Genomic DNA, 21,695 nt, shown 5'->3' with positions numbered 1-21,695 from the left:
GAATTGCTCTTTTTAAAATTGGGCCCTGAGGAAATAGCTGACTTGCATTTGGAATCATGTTCTGTGAATAATGCTCTCAAGGCAGTGAGATGCACACACTTTTGGTACCATGTGGATACACAGACCAACTGGAAGAGTAGCACAGGTAACCGACTGAAGAACCAGTAGATTGACGGCTCCCATCACATCCCCTCGGAGGCATATACTGATTGTGAGTGGCTTGGTGGGCAGATTGCCTGCATCATTTAAATCATTTCTCGTTGTCAGTTTTTGTTCTCTTGCTCTCTCGAAAGAGGTAAAGATAATAAACTAGTAACTGAGGAGACCATTTCAGACCAACAGGATAGAAAGGAAGAAAACAGTGGGATGAGAAAGGTAGAAGGAAGGGAAAAGTGGGAGTAATAATACACACCAATAGAAAGGAAGATATAAAGAAGTGTATACAAGTGGAAAATAGATAATCTTGAAGATTAAATTGCGTTTGGCCAAAATGATGGAAGAATCGAAAGAGGAAGAGATACATAGTTAGAATAGTAAAAAGGTAAAGTTGTTACTTAAATGTTCTTCACTCTCTTTTGCTCCCTTTTTAGCTTTACATGCTGCTGCACTTTCTGGCCATGTCAGCACCGTGAAGTTATTACTGGAAAATAACGCTCAAGTAGATGCTACTGATGTCATGAAACATACTCCACTTTTCCGAGCCTGTGAGATGGGGCACAAAGATGTGATTCAGACACTCATCAAAGGTTAGTTATTAAGAGTGCTCATAACAAGTCAGTCTCAAAAGGTAGGATTTCTTACATTCACCTTTTGAAATACAGCTGTACATGGCAGAGAGGTGCCTGGGTGGAAGCATGGAGGAAAAAGCCTGGCATCAGGAAACTCGAGAGTCACTTCTAGCTCCACCTATTAGTAGCTGTTTGATTTGGGAAAAGTCACTGTTTCTGCCTGATCCTCAGTTTCGCTTCACATAAAAGGGGAACGATTTCTATCCTGACCAACTCCCAGGCTTATTGTAAAAATCTGAAATAGATGATACACCTGAAAGTTTTTTGCTAAGAGTAAAGCATTTAAAGGACTGTCATATTCTTTAAACTTCTCTTCTCTTTGATAAATGCTCTCTATATTAGACATTTTCACTTTATTTTTGCTTTTTCAGGTGGAGCGAGGGTGGATCTAGTCGACCAAGATGGACATTCTCTTCTACACTGGGCCGCGCTGGGAGGAAATGCAGATGTTTGCCAGATCCTGATTGAAAATAAGATCAACCCAAATGTGCAGGATTACGCAGGGAGAACCCCACTGCAGTGTGCTGCCTATGGGGGCTATATCAACTGCATGGCAGTACTCATGGAAAACAACGCAGACCCTAACATTCAAGACAAAGAGGTAAAAATTCTAGGTCTTTTCTCTATTGTTTGCTCCAAAGTGTTTGCAGCATTGCTTCTTTGTTAACTAAAATTAAGTAAAATAGTTGGTCAAGTGAAGAGATCACTCGCAAATCTGTTAGTTAAAAGTGATTTTTATTTGTCCATGTTCTCTTCTAGTCCTTGTGCATACATATATATACTTTTTAAAAGCCATAAGATGGGAATAGTTTTATAATTTTTATAAAATATATAGATACATGGCATATGTATATAGGTATATAAATATATATATATGATTTTACAAACCACATTTTGTTTTGCTTGCTTAAAATTATCACCAATATTTTTTCATTTGGTATATAATCTTTTTCATAATCATGGATGCTTAATATTTCAAAGTTCTAAGAGCTTTTCGTTTTGTAACTCATTCAGTCCTCACGGCAAGTCTATAAAATTGCTTTTATTTTCTATATTTGAAATTTTCACTATTTCATTGATATTTACTCTCATCTTTATTATTGCCTATCATCCACTTTTATAAGGTTTGATTTAATATTCTTTAAAAAATTCTTTTGATGATATTTTAAATCATTGGTTTTTTTTTTCAATGTATATATTTAAGCATGTTTGTTACTCTAAATGCTGCTTTACTGCATCTTACAAATTTGGATAAACTGTACTATCACTGGAGAAGGCAATGGCATCCCACTCCAGTACTCTTGCCTGGAAAATCCCATGGATGGAGGAGCCTGGTAGGCTACAGTCCATGGGGTTGTGAAGAGTCGGACACGACTGAGCGACTTCACTTTGACTTTTCACTTTCATGCACTGGAGAAGGAAATGGCAACCCATTCTAGTATTCTTGCTTAGAGAATCCCAGGGATGGGGGAGCCTGGTGGGCTGCCGTCTATGGGGTCGCACAGAGTCGGACACGACTGAAGCGACTTAGCAGTAGCAGCAGCAGTACTATCACTATCATTCAACACAAACACTTTCTGATTTCCATTTTGATTTATTATTTGAATTATTTGAATTAGTTAAGTGTATTGTTTAATTTCTAGGCAGTTCGGTATTTTCTCATTATCTTTTTGTTAATGATTATATTGGTGTTCTATTGCTGCTGTAACAATTACCACAAACTTAGTGTTTTAAAACTAAACAAATTTGTCATATTACTAATGTGGGTGTCAGAATTCCAAAATGTCCTAAAGATCAAGATGTTGGCAGGACTTCATTCTCTTTGGCGACTCTAGGAGAGAGTCTGTTTCCTTGACTTTCGTAGCTTCTGGGTGGTGCCCACATTCTGTGGCTTGTGGCTCCGTTTCTCCAGCTTCAAATCTAGCAGTGACTGGTTGACTTTTTCACACTGCATCACTCTGACATTCACCTTCTGCCTCTCTCTTTAACTTACTATAAGGACCTTTGTGATTACACTTGGCCCAACTGGATAATCCAACTCATAGTCGACTGATTAGCAACCTTGATTCCATCTACAACCTTAATTCCCCCTTTCCATTAATATAACATAGTTACAGATTCCAGAAGTTATAAGGCCTTATTCTGCCTACTCACTGATTTGTAGCTTAAATTATATTTTAGTTTAAAAAAATACTCTGCATTATTTTAATCTTTGAAAAGCTTTTGAGGCTTTCTTTATGTTCCAGCTTATGGTTGATTTTGGTAAATGTTCTGTGTACACTTGAATACTAATTTTGTCATTGTTCAATACAATGTTTTATATACATTTTCCATTGTATTGTTCATGCTGCCTATACCTTTCCTACTTTTTGATCTATTTCTGCTATCAACTATTGTATGACATGGGTTAAAAACCTCCCACTGTAATTATGGATATGACTGTTTCCTCTTTTAATTTTATCAGTTTTTATCCTATATATTTGGAGACTGTGCTATTAGTTGCATTCAGATTTAGGATTGTGATATCTTCTTCTTTGACTTCTTTAACACTATGAAATATTCCTTTTTATCTCTAGCAGTGCTTCTTGACTTTTTTCCTCTTTCATGACATTGAAATTTTTAAAGAATACAGGCCATTTATTTTCTAGAATTTCACTCAATTTGTTGTTGCCTAATGATTCATCATAATTTGATTCAGGATTTACATTTGAGGTGGAATATTACGTAGATGATACTGAATCCTCAGAGTATCATTTTGGAAACATGTGATACTTCTTCAGTTCAGTCCAGTTCAGCTGCTCAGTTGTGTCCAACTCTTTGTGACCCCATGAATCACAGCACGCCAGGCCTCCCTGTCCATCACCATATCCCGGAGTTCACTCAGACTCATGTCCATCGAGTCCGTGATACCATCCAGCCATCTCATCCTGGGTCATCCCCTTCTCCTCCTGCCCCCAATTCCTCCCAGCATCAGGGTCTTTTCCAATGAGTCAGCTCTTTGCATGAGGTGGCCAAAGTACTGGAGCTTTAGCTTTAGCATCATTCCTTCCAAGGAAATCCCAGGGTTGATCTCCTTCAGAATGGACTGGTTGTATCTCCTTGCAGTCCAAGGGACTCTCAAGAGTCTTCTCCAACACCACAGTTCAAAAGCATCAATTCTACGGCACTCAGCCTTCTTCACAGTCCAACTCTCACATCCATACATGACTACTGGAAAAACCATAGCCTTGACTAGACGGACCTTAGTCGGCAAAGTAATGTCTCTGCTTTTGAATATACTGTCTAGGTTGGTCATAACTTTCCTTCCAAGGAGTAAGTGTCTTTTAATTTCATGGCTGCACTCACCATCTGCAGTGATTTTGGAGCCCAAGAAAATAAAGTCTGACACTGTTTCTACTATTTCCCCATCCATTTCCCATGAAGTGATGGGACCAGATGCCATGATCTTCGTTTTCTGAATGTGAGCTTTAAGCCAACTTTTTCACTCTCCACTTTCACTTTCATCAAGAGGCTTTTTAGCTCCTCTTCACTTTCTGCCATAAGGGTGGTGTCATCTGCATATCTGAGGTTACTGATATTTCTCCAGTAATCTTGATTCCAGCTTGTGTTTCTTCCAGTCCAGCGTTTCTCATGATGTACTCTGCATAGAAGTTAAATAAGCAGGGTGACAATATACAGCCTTGACGTACTCCTTTCCCGATTTGGAACCAGTCTGTTGTTCCATGTCCAGTTCTAACTGTTGCTTCCTGACCTGCATACAGATATCTCAAGAGGCAGGTTAGGTGGTCTGGTATTCCCATCTCTTTCAGAATTTTCCACAGTTTATTGTGATCCACACAATCAAAGGCTTTGGCATAGTCAATAAAACAGAAATAGATGTTTTTCTGGAACTCTCTTGCTTTTTCCATGATCCAGCGGATACTTCTGAACATAGTATTTTTTATAATTTTATTTATTTTGGGCTGCAGTGAGTCTTTGTTGCTTTGCATGAGCTTTCTCTAGTTGTGACAAGTGGGAGCTACTCTTCCTCGTGGTGTGCAGTGGCTTCTCTTGTTGCAGAGCACAGGCTTTACGCATGAGGGCTTGACAGTTGGGACCGAGGGCAACTGTCCCTCGGTGTGATGCACTGGTGTAGTTGCTCCACTTCCTGGACCAGGGATCAGACCTGAGTCCCGTGCATTGGCAGGTTGATTCTTCACTGTGCCATCAGGAACATCCCTTGCTGCTGTTACTGCTCAGTCACTTTAGTCATGCCCAACTCTTTGAAACCCCATAGACATAGCCTTCCAGGCTCCTCTGTCCATGGGATTTTCCCTGCAAGAATACTGGAGTGGGTTGCCATGCCCTCCTCCAGGGTATCTTTTCAACCCAGGCATTGAACCTGTGTCTGCTGCATTGCAGTCTGATTCTTTACCACTGAGCCACCAGGGAAGCCTGGGAATTCTATTAACATAGTATTAATTTTGATCACTTGGTTAAGATACCGTTCATTTTCTCCACTGTATACTTAATGTTTTCTCTTTCTGTAAGTAAGCAACTGGGAGAAATGTTTATATATTTGAGTTAGCATAAATAAATATGTGTCCCAAAATACTGACACCAGATGTATTTGATTTCTGTTTACGCTTGTAGGGAAGAACAGCTTTGCACTGGTCCTGTAACAATGGATACCTTGATGCCATTAAGTTACTTCTAGACTTTGCTGCTTTCCCTAATCAGATGGAAAACAATGAAGAGAGGTAAGCCACTGGCAAAAAGAATGCATCATTGTTCATCTCACATCCTTTCTGCCATATTTTAAAATTCTCAAGTTTAGATGCTCGTTCAGAAATAGTATTTCATCAGGAAACACTACACTAAGAAATCTTGAACCAGAAGAAAACAAAAGTTCCATGTAGTGTTGATTTAGAATCATGGGATTTTAAAGCTATTAGAAACTTCAGGCATTACTTAGGGCAAGCTGACACTTTCCAGATGAAGAAATGTAGGTCTTCTTTTGATGTGTGTCTAGCATCAAATCAGGGGAGTTCTGACTGACCAGGACTAAGAATTCAGTTAGGCCAGTGAGATGTGTTATATGTTCAAGAAGTTTCTCTTGATGAAGAGGATATTATCAGTTAGTGGACAGAGATGCCACCATGTAGCGTGAAAAAATAAGGAGAAACTGAGGCTAAAGCTCAGGATTTTAATCTTAATACAGATTTCTTAAATAATATGAGATTCACAGAGTTAGGCTGGGGTTGCTATCCAGTGACCCAGACCCAATAAAAAGGACTTGACATAGTGTGAAGTCTAAGCAGGAGACATTCTTGATGGTCTTGGATCTAGGAAGATTCTAGTAATTTGTAGGTAACAACTAAGATGGTAATCAGATTTCCATACCTGCCCCCTGCCCCCTACCCAGATCTGTGCTTTAGTTGTCATTGTTCATGGATACTGTCACTAAAATGGCCTTGCAGTGGCACCATCCCTGCACTCTCAGCCACCACCAGCTTTTTCTTTCTTTCAGGAGGTGGGACACTTTGTAGAAAAAGAGGGGTTTTCTCTAAGCCCTCTGTCTCAGAGGAAACATGGGGCCAACCCCTTCATCTTTCCCACTTCTTTCAGAACCTTTCCCCATTATTTGTACCCTCCATCTGTTATTTTCCAAGTCTCTTTTCTCTGAGGTTTGTCTTCTTTGCCCTCTCTCACACTGTCTTCACTGCCTCCGTTTCTTCATTGTCACCATTCATGCCTTTGCAGTTTGGCATCCGCCCTCTCGGTTACACTGAAATCTGCACCTGAATGGTCCCTGACAGATTCCTAGTTGATAAAGCATATGATGTCTTCTTTGTCCCCCTCATTGGCCCTTCTGCCTCTCCTCTGTGTTGACCCCTCTTCTTCACCTTCTTGAGCCTACATGTTCTCTAAGCTTCTGTGACAGTGTGTTTTCCCAGTTCTCTTAGAATTAGGATTCTCTTCTAATCATGCTCCTTCTCCATTTCTTTTGGCTTCTGTTGCATTTTTTTCTGTTTTAAATATGAACAGTCTCCAAGGAGTGGATCAATTCTCTCAGCCTTCCTCCTTTGGCAACCTGACCAACTGCTGAGGCTTCAGCACTCACCTGGGTGCTGGTACGTTCTCAGTCTACAGTGCAGACTCACACCCCTCCTTGGCTAACACTGCCATCTCCACTTCATCGCCAGCACTGCTGTCTTGCCCTCTCTCACTCTTTCTGAAACTATTGCAGTGCCTCCTCACTTGTTTTCCTTCCTTCGATCTTTCCCTCATTCAATTCATTACCTTCCATAGTAACCTTTCTTAATCAGATCGCTAATATAGTTGTTAATCATGTCATTCCACTGTTCAAATTCAGTCTCATCTAAGGAAATTGCCCTGGTCCTGCAGTCATGTGTCCCAAACTGTGTTTCCTCCCCACTGTGAATCTTTATAACCCTTGGCACATTTCACTTTTTATTATGATTTTATAGAATTTGTCTTCCTTTTAGCAGAGAACTCATGGTCATCTCTGAATTGCTCATAGCGCTTTTCATGAAGTAAATGCTCAGTAAAAAACCGGTGAATTGTCAGATCAGTGTTTTCAGGCTCCCAGTAGCATCACCCTGATTCATACCTTCATTAGAAACTTATGTGGAATTCTTAGACCACAGGCAAACTTAGATAAAGCAAATTAGTATGCCTTACTTTGAGAGTGATTATATAAAGAACTCCACGTCTCTATTATAGTCAAGTGACAACTGCAAAACCACAAAGATGAAGATAGGCATTTGGACATTTAAGGAAACTGGAAAGCCAGAAGAATCCTCAAGGTTGAGGATTTGACCTTAAAACAGGTATGTGAGGGTGCTGGAGGCTTCTCCCTTTGAAACCCTGAAGAAGCAAAAAGATTAAGAATTCTAAGAATTAGGGATGATATATTTCTATAAGGTATATTTTTTATAAAACCATTTACTGCCTGAGTGCTATTTTTTAGGAAACAATAAAAAAATAATTTTTTTGCTGAATTTTGAATTTCAGACCTAAGTAAGCTTATGAATTAAGAAACTTACCACCTCCTGGAGCAAGCATATGTTAATTACAGACCAAAAGACCAAAGGAAAAATCCTCCAAAGTGTGCTTGCCAGTCTATGGATGAAAAGAGACAGTGGCAATATCCCAGTCTGTTTTAATGTTTCATCAGCAATGCACCTTGATGTACAAATGTCAGAACTTGGCACTGCCTTTTATGTTTATTGACATTCCAGTTTAGGCATTCTACTTGTTCCATCAGACCATTCCCACATGGCAAGTCCAATTGTATCTTGTCTCTTGTCTTTATCTGCATTGTTTCTTGACTGGTTACCATCAATGTACTGTTAATTTTTACTTCACATGCATTGACACAAACTGCTTGATGTTCTCTGTATAGACATAATTTTTGCCACCTACTGCTGGCTTTCAGTCAATAACTATCTGACAGCCATACCCTGACATAGATGGGAATATTCATAGCGCTAGAATGTGTCTCAGTTGAGTTTGGGATGAAGAAAGATTCAATAGTAATAATCACAATGTGGTCAGTTGCCTAAACACTAAGTATAGACTTTAGTCTTAAAGCCTTGCTAGATATTTAGTTTGTGTCTACTTGAGTCAAAAATTGACCGAGAAGTAATTTGAAGAAACTAATTGTAAAAAAAAAAAAAAAAAAAAAAGGAAAAAGACATTTTTTAAAAGAAAATCAGGAAAGTGTGTGTTTAGAGGAGGCATTAGATCTTGCTAAGGAATTCCTGTTAATTTTGTTAATACAATGGCATTGTGATTATGTTCACCCTATTACAGATAAATCTAAAATGCAGAGAGATTAAATGATCGGAGTCTGGGATTTGCTTTATTGATTGATTGATTGATGGCTTGTGGGATCTTTCCCCACAAGGGTTTGAAACTGGGCCCATGGCAGTGAAATCTCTGAGTGCTGTGACCACTGGATCCACCAGGGAATTCCTCTGGGGTTTGATTTTAAAGTATTTGAGCAAAAATAAAAAAGAAAGGAGTAGATGAAGTGAATGTAGAAAAATTTTGCTAATTATTTGGGTAATGAGTGTATAAAGCATTAGTGTGCTGTTCGCTCTACTTTTGTTTATGCTTAGTTTCTCATAATAAAAATATGATTTTTTTTATAATAAAAATATTTAACATATTTGAAATGCAACTTTCCATCCGCAAGCAGCCTGAGAAATCTAGTTCTTCTTCTCCCCTTCCTTTCACCTTTTACAGATGAGGAAACAAACTCAGAGAAGTGAAGAGAATGCCCAGGGTCACACAGGTCTGCTGACCTCCGGTTCAGCATTCTTTAGGGAATATTATGCCCATGTCATTTCTTTTTGTCATATTTGTAAGTAAACACATAACTTGGGCCTCACTTTCATTAGCCATATTTTGGTAATCCTTCTTGTATACTATGTGAAAGATACTGTGTATTAATAATTACAGAAAAAAATGATCAGGCTTAATAAAACTGCATATGTCATTTGCACATTGATTTAGAAGCAGTTTCATTCCGTAGGAGACATACATGCAGTGATGAGAGATGAATTATGGAAGGATTACTGTACTGAACAGGGCAACATCTGATTATAATCCCATCTACATTTTGCAGGTAACTAGTTACATAGACTTCAGCATGTGGCTTAATCTTTCCAGGTCTGTTATAGTGAAGGTGTTACACTAAATCTGTCAAATTCACTGCAGTGGTTCTCTGACTCTGATGATTTTTTCTATTGGGAAAAGTATAGTCATGAAAGGCATTTTAGAATATATAGTGGCTTTTGTAAAAGTTCTTCTGAATTTACAGAATATGCTGCTGCTGCTAAGTCGCTTCAGTCGTGTCCGACTCTGTGCGACCCCATAGACCGCAGCCCACCAGGCTCCGCCATCCCTGGGATTCTCCAGGCAAGAACACTGGAGTGGGTTACCATTCCCTTCTCCAGTGCATGAAAGTGAAAAGTGAAAGTGAAGTCGCTCAGTCATGTCCGACTCTTTGCAACCCCATGGACTGCACTGCAGCCTGCCAGGCTCCTCCATCCATGGGATTTTCCAGGCAACAGTGCTGGAGTGGGTTGCCATTGCCTTCTCCTACAAAATGCTATTTACATGTAAATGTTTTAAAGTTTATTCAGGCACTATTTACATGTAAATAATGTTTTAAAGTTTATTCAGGCACCTCTACTTTATGGCCTTCTGGTTTCTGAACAATATTAGCAGATCAAGCTGTCCTTCAACGGGGGTTCATTCATTTTAGCATTCAAGAACTTCCTTCTGACTTTGGAGTCTCCTGACTAAAGTGACCAAGCTACCCTTTGCATTTACTGAAAACCTCTTCCTTTTGTATCTTACTGTGACTGTTAGGTGAGTTTTGAAGAGTTTCTTTTCTATAATGATTGGCTGATTTTCTGAGTCTAATCATGCACCCATATAGTCATCATTTTTCCAGCTCATCAATCAGCTGATTATTTCCTTCCAACACTTGTGACTGCACTGACTCAGTGACAGTCATCCAGAGGAAGCTGATCTGGCAGTTGTTCAGCAGTCATAAGTGCTAGTTTGGGTCTGTGCAAATAATATTCGTGATAAGTGCTATCACCAACACATAAGCACTGCAGTGTGTGTCCTGTAATAACACTAATCACACTAACTTTCATGAGCTGCTTCCCTCATGCCAGGCACACTGCTGCCTTCTTCACACTGATTATTTTATTCTCTCATCATACCAAATCTGTATGAGGATAAGTGGGGCATAAGTTGGTCAGGAAGTGACAACCATTGTTATTACCACAGTTGGATGGTTGGGGGTATTTTCTTTACTTCAAATTTTAGTACTTTTTACATCATTTGAATTCTTAAACTGTATGTCATTTTTACAAAGTAATTATTTCTCTTTAAAAAAGGAAACATACTTCCCAAGATATTAATATTAACAGTGGTTAACTCTGAGAGTGAGAGTGTAGATGACTGTTATTTTCTGCTCTATATTTACCTGGTTTGTTGTAGATTCCAAAAATAGAGAAGATTTTTTTTTAAATCTGCCTAAAATCACAGATCTAGAAAGTAGTCAGTTGAAATTCTAATATATGTCTATGATAATAATAATATCCATCTTTTCTAAATAATATACTTATCAAAAAAGTATGTACACTGTACAAAATTTAAAAAGCATAAAAGGGCATTTATTAAAACTAAATATCCCTCCTATCCCTGTCTCTGAGACAGCTAGCTTCCTCCCCAGAGACATCACTGTCACATTTTCTTGGGAAACTCCTAGAGAGTTATATCAATATTTTACATAGGTGAGAATATAGGGATATATTCTATCAGTAAAGCACATCATAATACTGTTCTGGTTTCTTTTTCTTTTTTCCTTCACTGAACAAGTCATCCTGGTGATTGTTCCTTGTTTATTCATGTACACAATAATGGCTGCTTTATGCAGGTGACTTTATGATGAGATGGCCTGTACTTTATTTAACCAGTCCTGTATTGATGGAGGGCTTCCCTGGTAGCTCAGCTGGTAAAGAATTTGCCTGAGTGCAAGTCACCCAAGTTTGATTCCTGGATCGGAAAGATCTGCTGGAGAAGGGTTAGGCTACCCACGCCAGTTTTCTTGGGCTTCCCTGGTGGCTCAACTGGTAAAGAATCTGCTGCCTGCCATGCGGGAGACCTGGGTTCAATCCCTGTGTTGGGAAGATCCCCCGGGAGAAGAGAACAGCAACTTATGGGGAAACAATGGAAACAGTGTCAGACTATTTTTTTGGGCTCCAAAATCACTGCAGATGGTGACTGCAGCCATGAAATTAAAAGACGCTTACTCCTTGGAAGGAGAGTTATGACCAACCTAGATGGTATATTCAAAAGCAGAGACATCACTTTGCCAACAAAGGTCCGTCTAGTCAAGGCTATGGTTTTTCCTGTGGTCATGTATGGATATGAGAGTTGGACTGTGGAGAAAGCTGAGTGCCAAAGAATTGATGCTTTTGAACTGTGGTATTGAAGACTCTTGAGAGTCCCTTGGACTGCAAGGAGATCCAACCAGTCCATCCTAAAGGAGATCAGTCCTGGGTGTTCTTTGGAAGGACTGATGGTGAAGCTGAAGCTCCAGTACTTTGGCCACCTCATGCGAAGAGTTGACTCATTGGAAAAGACTCTGATGCTGGGAGGGATTGGGGGCAGGAGGAGAAGGGGATGACCCAGGATGAGATGGCTGGATGGCATCACGGACTCAATGGCCGTGAGTCTGAGTGAACTCCGGGAGATGGTGATGGACAGGGAGGCCTGGTGTGCTGCAATTCATGAGGTCGCAAAGAGTTGGACATGACTGAGCGACTGAACTGAACTGAACTGAACCTACTCCAGTATTCTGGCCTGGAGAATTCCATGGACTCTATAATCCATGGGATCACAAAGGGTCGGACATGACTGAATGACTTCCACTTTCACTAGTGATGGAATTGAGGTTGTTTCCAGACTTCCCTTTTGACTCAGACGGTAAAGCGTCTGTCTATAATGTGAGAGACCTGGGTTCGATCCCTGGGTTGGGAAGATTCCCTAGAGAAGGAAATGGCTACCCACTCCAGTACTCTTGCCTTGAAAATCCCATGGACAGAGGAGCTTGGTGAAGGCTACTGTCCATGGGGTGGGAAAGAGTCGCACGACTGAGCGACTTCACTTTCACTTTCCGTTGTTTTACTATTTCAAACTGTGCTTCTGTGAATATCCTTATATATAAAGCACTTCAGAGGAGAGCAGATCTACTGGATGAATGCCTATAAGTGAAGAGGCTATGGCAGAGGGCAGATACATGAATAATTGTGAAATATATTGCCAGATTGCCTCCCTAGTACGTAGAGAGCCTGTCTCCCTCCATCCTCGCCAGCACAGTGTGTTATTAAACTTTCTGGTCTTTGCTAAATTAATCTTTAGATTAAAGTGCTCACTCATATTAGTCTTACATTGTATTTCTCTTAAATGAGTGACATTGAACATATTTTTATATGCTAGTAGCCCCTAGTATTTCCTGTTTGAAGAACTGTCTTTTGTCTTTGTTATTGGTGGTTTTGCCCTATAGATATTTGTTATTTTTATGTACTCGGATTTATCAGTCTTAAGGTTTCTGTATTCTGTATCTTTCTTTGGAAAAAAACTTCCCACTCCAATATTTTTAAAAATCATCCATGATTTTTTCTTCTACTTTCACTTTTTTTTTTTCTGGCCATACCATGCAGCTTACGGGATCTTAATTCCCCAAGTAGGGATTGAACGTTGGCCCTCAGCAGTGAGAACACAGAGTCCTAACCACTGGACCACCAGGAAATTCCCTTAGAAAAAAAAATTAAATCATTACTTCATCTAGCATTCATTTTGGAGTGAAAGTGATGTAGGAATCTTTTCTTTTTGTTTTCCCAGATGACCATACAGTTGTCCCAACTCTGTTTAATAATCCATCATTTCTGCAGGGGTTTAAAGGGCCATTCTTCTCACAGACTAACTCTCTCCATTTGGAGATATATTTTGCATTTCATAAACATTAACTATCAGTAATCATGGGCTCAAACTTAGGAACCTCACAGGATATTATTTGCAGTGTTTTTTAGATAGGATTAAGGAATTACTTAGAACATGGTGAGGAAGAAAAGTGATCATGTATTCTCAAAGCCCCTAATTTGTGAGCAAGTGAGCAAAACTGAGGAATAGACATGGTCAGCAGTGCAAAACACCACGTACCAACTCCACCCTTGTTCTGTGCTCCTCAGAGAAAAAGGAACAGCCCCGGAGGACAGAAGATAGCCATGCCTCAGGAGTATTTGACATCTTAGAACGAGGTTTCCTCCCACTGCATAATGTCACCAGTTTAACTGTGCTCTGAATTACCTTACAACACTTAAAAAAAAATCTCCCTACTTCAGGTACACCCCCCTGGATTATGCTCTGCTTGGGGAGCGTCATGAAGTGATCCAGTTCATGCTGGAGCATGGTGCCCTGTCCATTGCAGCTATACAGGACATCGCTGCCTTCAAGATCCAGGCCGTCTACAAAGGGTACAAGGTCCGAAAAGCTTTCCGAGACCGGAAAAATCTCCTCATGAAGCATGAACAGTTGAGAAAGGATGCTGCTGCCAAGTAAGTGTGAACTCTAGAGACTGTGTTCTCACAACTCAGGAGTCAGTGTGGAAGGGGGCACGGTGGTGGGAGGGGCCAGGAGAGGGAACCAGGAGGGAATCTGAAGTAACTGTGACCCCTACATCCACGTCACCTCCCTACTTCTGCTCACCAGTCCTTCAGGGGACTGAGTTCCTCTAGGTTAGTCCTCAGGGTTCTAACTCTGGGACACATCACTGCCATACCCAGCCATGGCGAGGAGCTGGGGGTGAGGCATTGCCTGCAGTAAGCCACAAAGGAATATCTGGTCCTCTCACTCTTCTACCTTTTCAAGAGAAACTCATACCAATATCTAGCCTGCTTCTACTAGACAAATGTAGGTCTAATTTTGATTTGATTAAAGCAACCAACTTGTATAAATAACTTGCTCTTCCTTACCTATTCCTTAACAAATCCCTACTAACTAATGCAGTTTATTCCAGAAATACTGATTGAATTCTTACTGCACATACAACACTCTTGACTTGAGCCTAAGGAGAAAATAGTACTTGCTTCGAGGACCTCACACTTGTTTAGGTAATGATATAGTGTGTGAAATAGTCATTTGTGCCTGTTATAAATCTGAAACTGTTAGTTGCTCAGCTCTGTCTGACTGTTTGAGACCCTATGGACTGTAGCTCACCAGAATTCTCTGTCCATGGGATTTTCCCAGCAAGGATAGTAGAGTGGGTTGCTATTTCCTTCTCCAGAGGATCTTTCCTGACCCAGGGATCAAACCTGGGTCTCCTGCATTGCAGGCAGATGCATTACCATCTGAGCCACCCAGGAAGTTTATTATACATTGTGATTGTTTTTACTGTGAGTGATTGATTTTAGATTATGTTTTGGTTTAACTTTTCTGTTATACACGTGTTGGGTATTTTAAATAGGAAGAGAGTATTGCATTAGCAGGTATAAAACCAAAACATCTGATGATAAAGATCACAGGAAGATTGTGTGTGTGTGTGTGTGTGTGTGTGTGTGTGTGTGTGTGGCTGTGCTGGGTCTTCCTTACTGTGCGGCTTTTTCTCTAGTTGCAGGGAGGTGGGCTACTCTTTTTGTGGTGCACAGACTTCTTTTTGAGATGGCTTCTCTTGTTGCAGAGCAGGGGCTTAAGGATGCATGAGCTTCAGTAGTTGTGGCTCCTGGGTGCTAGAGCTCAAGCTCAATAGTTGTGGCACACAGGCTTAGTTGCTCTACAGCATGCGGGCTCTTCCCAGATCAAGGATCAAACCCATTGGCAGGCAGATTCTTTACCACTGAGCCATGAGGGAAGCCCTGTTCTTAATTCTTAGTTTCTTGGGAGCTGTGCTTACTGTGATACCAAAACTGAAAATTTTAGCTTCCTTTACTTTTTTTCAGTCACAGTCTTCCTCATTATCGGGAGTAAATGAGTTTCTTAATACTTCTTAACCATCACCTCCTAATAGTCATTGTAGCATAGATCTCCAGGAGAAATGTTTGAATCGAGAATTACTGATTTAATTTGTGTTAATTTTATTTCTCAAAAGTTATTCCTGAAAATGTGAATCAGTGTTTCATTTTGGTTTTGAATTTGGTTTTAAGGAACAGAAATCAGAATGTTAAATTTAGCCTTTGCTGCTGCCACCTCATTGACTAAGATGGCCCAGGCACATCACTTTGCCTCAACATACCCTCCCCAATTTCTCATGTTAGGATGGCAGAAATCACCGTCCTTAAAGTAAGGGTGTCAAAGAGACTGATTAAACTTAGAGTGATTTCTATTTTGCTGGTAGAGAAATTGAAAGACAGACGTTTTAGTCATATTTTCTAAGGCTTTTTTGTTTGTTTGTTTAGGAAATACCTATAATCCATTTAAAAGCACTTTATAACTCATACTACACCTCCAATGTGTTGCCAAAATGAACACTACTGTAATCTACCTGCCAAAACACAGAGCTGAATGCACATGAAAATAAGACTGTATTTATGTTGATCGCTCCTTTTCCTTGAAGCTTCCTTTTTGCTGGGTTTTTGTTCACTCTCTAAGCTCAGATCCCCTCTAACTTTCTGAACTCTCCCTTCATACATCTATTCAATTATACCATCTCTACACTGAAGTCAGCACTACAGGCTAACCCTTTAAACTTCTTTTCTTGCCATGTTTTTTTCACTGAAAATATATCTACTCTTAAAACTTAAATTACTTTATCTTTGTAGATAACCCCTTCATCTCTCTGACATCTTAATCTCCTGGAACTCTAGTCCTAGATCATCAGCTCTCTACCAGGCACTTCCACTTTGCTGTCCTTTTGTTGCTTGCCAACATGTCAGATCTTTGGACATTTCCATTTGCACGCCCTGTTGTCACTGTCACTTCAGGCTCACTGTGTGAACCATACAACTCATCACCACAGACTGTCTCTCTTTTCACCTCCTGATCTCCCTGCTAGTGCTACCACCACCAGTTGTGCTAATTCCTCTTTCTGAAATGTCCTTTTGTTTCAATTCTTCTGTCCCGCCACCCTATACAGGCATCATTCTCGAGTAGCATTCGTGATGCTGCGTCAGACCCTGTAACATTTTACTTCTGCTTATATCTCCAAGTCTCACCTTTGTCTCCACTAATTCCACCCATTCACCCTCACACCTGACGTCTCAACCGTCTTGAACTTTCTTCATTTCCTCACTTACAGCTTTCCTTACAGCCCACGCTCTTGGGAGACCTGAGCTTTCTGACTAGTGTATGAGACTATGTCTCTTAAGAGTTATGTAATCAAATCCAGTTTGGGTCACCCAGTTCAATCTCTCATGATGCTCAAGTTCCTTCAATGGGAGGTTGTTCTGTGTCCTCAAAAAGTCAAGTGACAAGGAGTTCTGTGCCTCTAAGGCAGCACATTTCATTAGTGGACAGTTCTGTTGCCAGTATTCTTGCCTGGAGAATCCCATGGACAGAGGAGCCTGGTGGGCTACAGTCCATGGGGTCACAATGAATCGGACATGACTGAGTGTCACACTGTTGGCAGAAGTTGTTTTCTCCCTTTTGATCTTGAGCTGCCCCTTGAAGCAAAAGAGAAAAGTCTAAATCCTCTTCATAAACCAACTTCCAGATAATTAAAGAAGGTGCTCCTGATACTCGCACTCCAATCCCAGCTCTCTTTGTCACTTTGTAATAGATCCGCTTGCAGCCTGCTCCCCAAACATCTTCCATTTGTCAATACCTTTCTTCAGGGTTGACCCTTAGGTCTGAATCTTCTGCTCACCTGTGGTCTGATGCATGAGAACACTTCCATCATTCCACTCTCTGAGCCTCAGTTTCTCAATAAAAAGAAAATTTTTTAGTTTGGGACAGGTTTTGGGGCTCCGTGAATGCCCTGAAACTGTAGGCAGTATTTTGTATGTTATGAGTTCATATACATTTGGTGGGAAGAGAGGATCTATAGATTTTTATCACCTTCTCTAAGATGGTCCATGAATCACAGAAAGATTTTTTTAAAAGATTGGACTAAATGATATCTAAGGTTCCTTCTAGCTATAACATTCTATAAGTCAAAGGTCCTAAAATGCATGACATTTTCTTATTCCCTTGAAAGGAAGTCAAAGACCAAGTATTACTAAGCCTGTGCTTCAGCAACAATCAAGAGATAGAATCTGACAGACCCCACCCCAGCCCCCATCCAATGCAGTACCAACTGAAAAGGTTAGAGCCAAACCTTTTCTGTCTTCTGAGGTAAGCAGTTTCCTCTCACTGAAAATGTTCGAGGATAAATTGAATTATCATCTCTCCAGGATAAATATATAAGGAATTAAAAAAACTATATAAAAGAGCCTGGCTCTCAGATCTCTTCTGAGTCAAAGATTCTATGAGAGCTGTGCCCTCTGTCTGCCTGAAATAACCTTCTCTCACTTCTCTCCTTTCTCACTTTGACATTATTTCTATGTAACCTTTTTTTTCTCTTCCAGTTTAATTAGTCTCCCACATCCCCAACCCCCAGCTCAGGGTTAATACTTCTGTTTTCAGTTCAGTTCCGTTCAGTCGCTCAGTCGTGTCTGACTCTTTGCGACCCCATGAATCGCAGCACGCCAGGCCTCCCTGTCGATCACTAGCTCCCGGAGATCACTCAGACTCACATCCATCGAGTCAGTGAGGCCATCCAGCCATCTCATCCTGAGTCATCCCCTTCTCCTCCTGCCCCCAATCCCTCCAGGCATCAGACTCTTTTCCAGTGAGTCAGCTCTTCGCATGAGGTGGCCAAAGTACTGGAGTTTCAGCTTTAGCATCATTCCTTCCAAAGAAATCCCAGGACTGATCTCCTTTAGGATGGACTGGTTGGATCTCCTTGCAGTCCAAGCGACTCTCAAGAGTCTTCTCCAACACCACAGTTCAAAAGCATCAATTCTTCGGCTCTCAGCTTTCTTCACAGTCCAAATCTCACATCCATACATGACTACTGGAAAAACCATAGCCTTGACTAGACAGACCTTAGTTGGCAAAGTATTGTCTCTGCTTTTGAATATACTATCTAGGTTGGTCATAACTTTCCTTCCAAGGAGTAAGCGTCTTTTAATTTCATGGCTGCAATCACCATCTGCAGTGATTTTGGAGCCCCAAAAAATAAAGTCTGACACTGTTTCCACTGTTTCCCCATCCATTTCCCATGAAGTGATGGGACCAGATGCCATGATCTTCGTTTTCTGAATGTTGAGCTTTAGGCCAACTTTTTCACTCTCCTCTTTCACTTTCATCAAGAGGCTTTTTAGCTCCTCTTCACTTTCTGCCATAAGGGTGGTGTCATCTGCATATCTGAGGTTACTGATATTTCTCCAGTAATCTTGATTCCAGCTTGTGTTTCTTCCAGTCCAGAGTTTCTCATAATGTACTCTGCATAGGAGTTAAATAAGCAGGGTGACAATATACAGCCTTGATGTACTCCTTTTCCTATTTGGAACCAGTCTGTTGTTCCATGTCTAGTTCTAACTGCTGCTTCCTGACCTGCATACAGATTTCTCAAGAGGCAGGTCAAGTGGTCTGGTATTCCTATCTCTTTCAGAATTTTCCAAAGTTTATTGTGATCCATACAGTCAAAGGCTTTGGTATAGTCAATAAAGCAGAAATAGATGTTTTTCTGGAACTCTCTTGCTTTTTCGATGATCCAGTGGATGTTGGCAATTTGATCTCTGGTTCCTCTGCCTTTTCTAAAACCAGCTTGAACATCAGGAAGTTCATGGTTCACGTATTGCTTAAGCCTGGCTTGGAGAATTTTGAGCATTACTTTACTAGCATGTGAGATGAGTGCAATTGTGCGTTAGTTTGAGCATTCTTTGGCATTGTCTTTCTTTGGAATTGGAATGAAAACTGACCTTTTCCAGTCCTGTGGCCACTGCTGAGTTTTCCAAATTTGCTGGCATATTGAGTGCAGCACTTTCACAGCATCATCTTCCAGGATTTGAAACAGCTCAACTGGAGTTCCATCACCTCCACTAGCTTTGTTTGTAGTGATGCTTTCCAAGGCCCTCTTGACTTCACATTCCAGGATGTCTGGCTCTAGATTAGTGATCACACCATCATGATTACCTGGGTCGTGAAGATCTTTTTTGTACAGTTCTTCTGTGTATTCTTGCCACCTCTTCTTAGTATCTTCTGCTTCTGTTAGGTCCAGACCATTTCTGTCCTTTATCAAGCCCATCTTTGCATGAAATGTTGCCTTGGTATCTCTACTTTTCTTGGAGAGATCTCTAGTCTTTCCTATTCTGTTGTTTTCCTCTATTTCTTTGCATTGATCACTGAAGAAGGCTTTCTTATCTCTTCTTGCTATTCTCTGGAACTCTGCATTCAGATGATTTTAGCATGCATCATATTTAGAATTCAGCATCTTCAGGAGTAATGGGTCTGATTTCCCAACTAGATTGTCAGTTCCTGGAGAGCATGGATTGTGTTAGGTACCTCCATACTTCTAGTGACTTAAAGCCCCTGATTGATATGTTTCTTATTCTTCAGTCACTAAGTCCCGTCTGACTCTTTGCGACCCCATGGACTGTAGCACACCAGGCTCCTCTGTCCTCCACCATCTCTCAGAGTTTGTTCAAATTCAAGTCCATTGAATCGGTGATAACATCCAGCCATTTCATCCTCTGTCACCATCTTCTCCTCCTGCCCTCAGTCTTTCCTAGCATCAGAGTCTTTTCCAATGAGTTGGCTCTTTGCATCAGGTGACCAAAGTATTGGAGCTTCGGCCTTAGTCCTTCTAATGAATATTCAGGGTTGATTTCCTTTAGGATTGTCTGGTTTGATCTCTTTGTTGTCCAGTGGATTCTCAAGAGGCTTCTCTGGCACCACAATTTGAAGGCATCAATTCTTTGGTGCTCAGCCTTCTTTATGATCCAACTCTCATATCCCTATGTTGTTACTTGGTCAGTGATGTCTGACTCTTTGTGACCCCTTAGACTGTAGCCCACCGGGCTCCTCTGTCCATGGGATTTTCCAGGCAAGAATACTAGAGTGAGTGTCCATTTCCTTCTCCAATATCCCTGTGTGACTATGGAAAAACCATAGCTTTCACTATATGGACCTTTGTCAGCGAAGTGATGTCTGCTTTTTAATAGCAAGCATGTAATAATAAAGAATCTGCCTGCAAAGCAGGAGACCCAGGTTCGATCCCTGGGTTGGGAAGTTCCCCTGGAGGAGGAAATGGAAACCCACTCCAGTATTCTTGCCTGGAGAATCACATGAACAATGGAGCCTGGCAGGCTACGGTCCATAGGGTCATAAAGAGTTGGACATGACTGAAATGATTTAGCACGCATGCAAGAGAGGCTTGAGAGATGTGATTAATATGGCTTCTACAGAAAAAGGGGTTGTGTGGTTTCAACAATGAGCATTTCCTGAAAATGTCATCATCAGGCCCAGCCCTGTAACTCCTAGATGGTGAGGCATTCATGCCACATCCACATTTCTTCACTTCCAACCGGAACCAGTGACAGCTTAACAGCTTTCAGTTCAGTTCAGTTCAGTCACTCAGTCATATCTGACTCTTTATGACCCCATGAATTGCAGCACGCCAGGCCTCCCTGTCCATCACCGTCTCCCGGAGTTCACTCAAACTCACGTCCATCGAGTCAGTGATGCCATCCAGCCATCTCATCCTCTGTCATCCCTTTCTCCTCCTGCCCTCAATCCCTCCCAGCATCAGGGTCTTTTCCAATGAGTCAACTCTTTGCATGAGGTGGCCAAAGTACTGGAGTTTCAGCTTTAGCATTATTCCTTCCAAAGAACACCCAGGGCTGATCTCCTTTAGAATGGACTGGTTGGATCTCCTTGCAGTCCAAGGGACTCTCAAGAGGCTTCTCCAACACCACAGTTCAAAAGCATCAATTCTTCAGCACTCAGCTTTCTTCACAGTCCAACTCTCACATCCATACATGACCACTGGAAAAACCATAGCCTTGACTAAACAGACCTTTGATGACAAAGTAATGTCTCTGCTTTTCAATATGCTATCTAGGTTGGTTATAACTCTCCTCTTGATTACTTATATTGGTATAGTTCTTTATAGCTTACAAAATCTTTGTACATTAAACCCTTACAATAACTCAGTAAAGTAAACAAGGCAACTGTCCTTAAACTCATTTCATGCAGGGGATGATAATACCAATTAAGTTGTCTGAAATCACTCAGCCAGTAAGGGAGGAGGTTGGCACATGGATCTCAGTCTTACCCTAAGCCAGGGTTCCTGCCATGGCTTGGTTCTAGGGAACAGCCCCCAGCCATGCTTATGCAGTA

At 40.9% G+C, this 21,695-nt stretch overlaps 1 protein-coding gene across 4 annotated transcripts in view; it reads left to right on the top strand.

The window, feature by feature from the left end:
* INVS (inversin) overlaps positions 1–21,695 on the top strand; it is a 138,708-nt gene that overhangs the window by 85,080 nt on the left and 31,933 nt on the right. For all 4 annotated transcript variants that reach the window (XM_069576059.1, XM_069576056.1, XM_069576057.1 and 1 more), the window contains 4 exons: positions 591–746; positions 1,160–1,389; positions 5,421–5,527; positions 13,724–13,936. In XM_069576059.1, the coding sequence (XP_069432160.1) occupies positions 591–746; positions 1,160–1,389; positions 5,421–5,527; positions 13,724–13,936 (706 nt within the window). The remainder of the gene's footprint in view (positions 1–590; positions 747–1,159; positions 1,390–5,420; positions 5,528–13,723; positions 13,937–21,695) is intronic.

This window comes from Ovis canadensis, chromosome 2, assembly GCF_042477335.2.
Source record: "Ovis canadensis isolate MfBH-ARS-UI-01 breed Bighorn chromosome 2, ARS-UI_OviCan_v2, whole genome shotgun sequence".
NCBI classification, from domain to species: Eukaryota; Metazoa; Chordata; class Mammalia; order Artiodactyla; family Bovidae; genus Ovis; species Ovis canadensis.
This window is presented reverse-complemented; position numbering and strand designations above follow the sequence as displayed.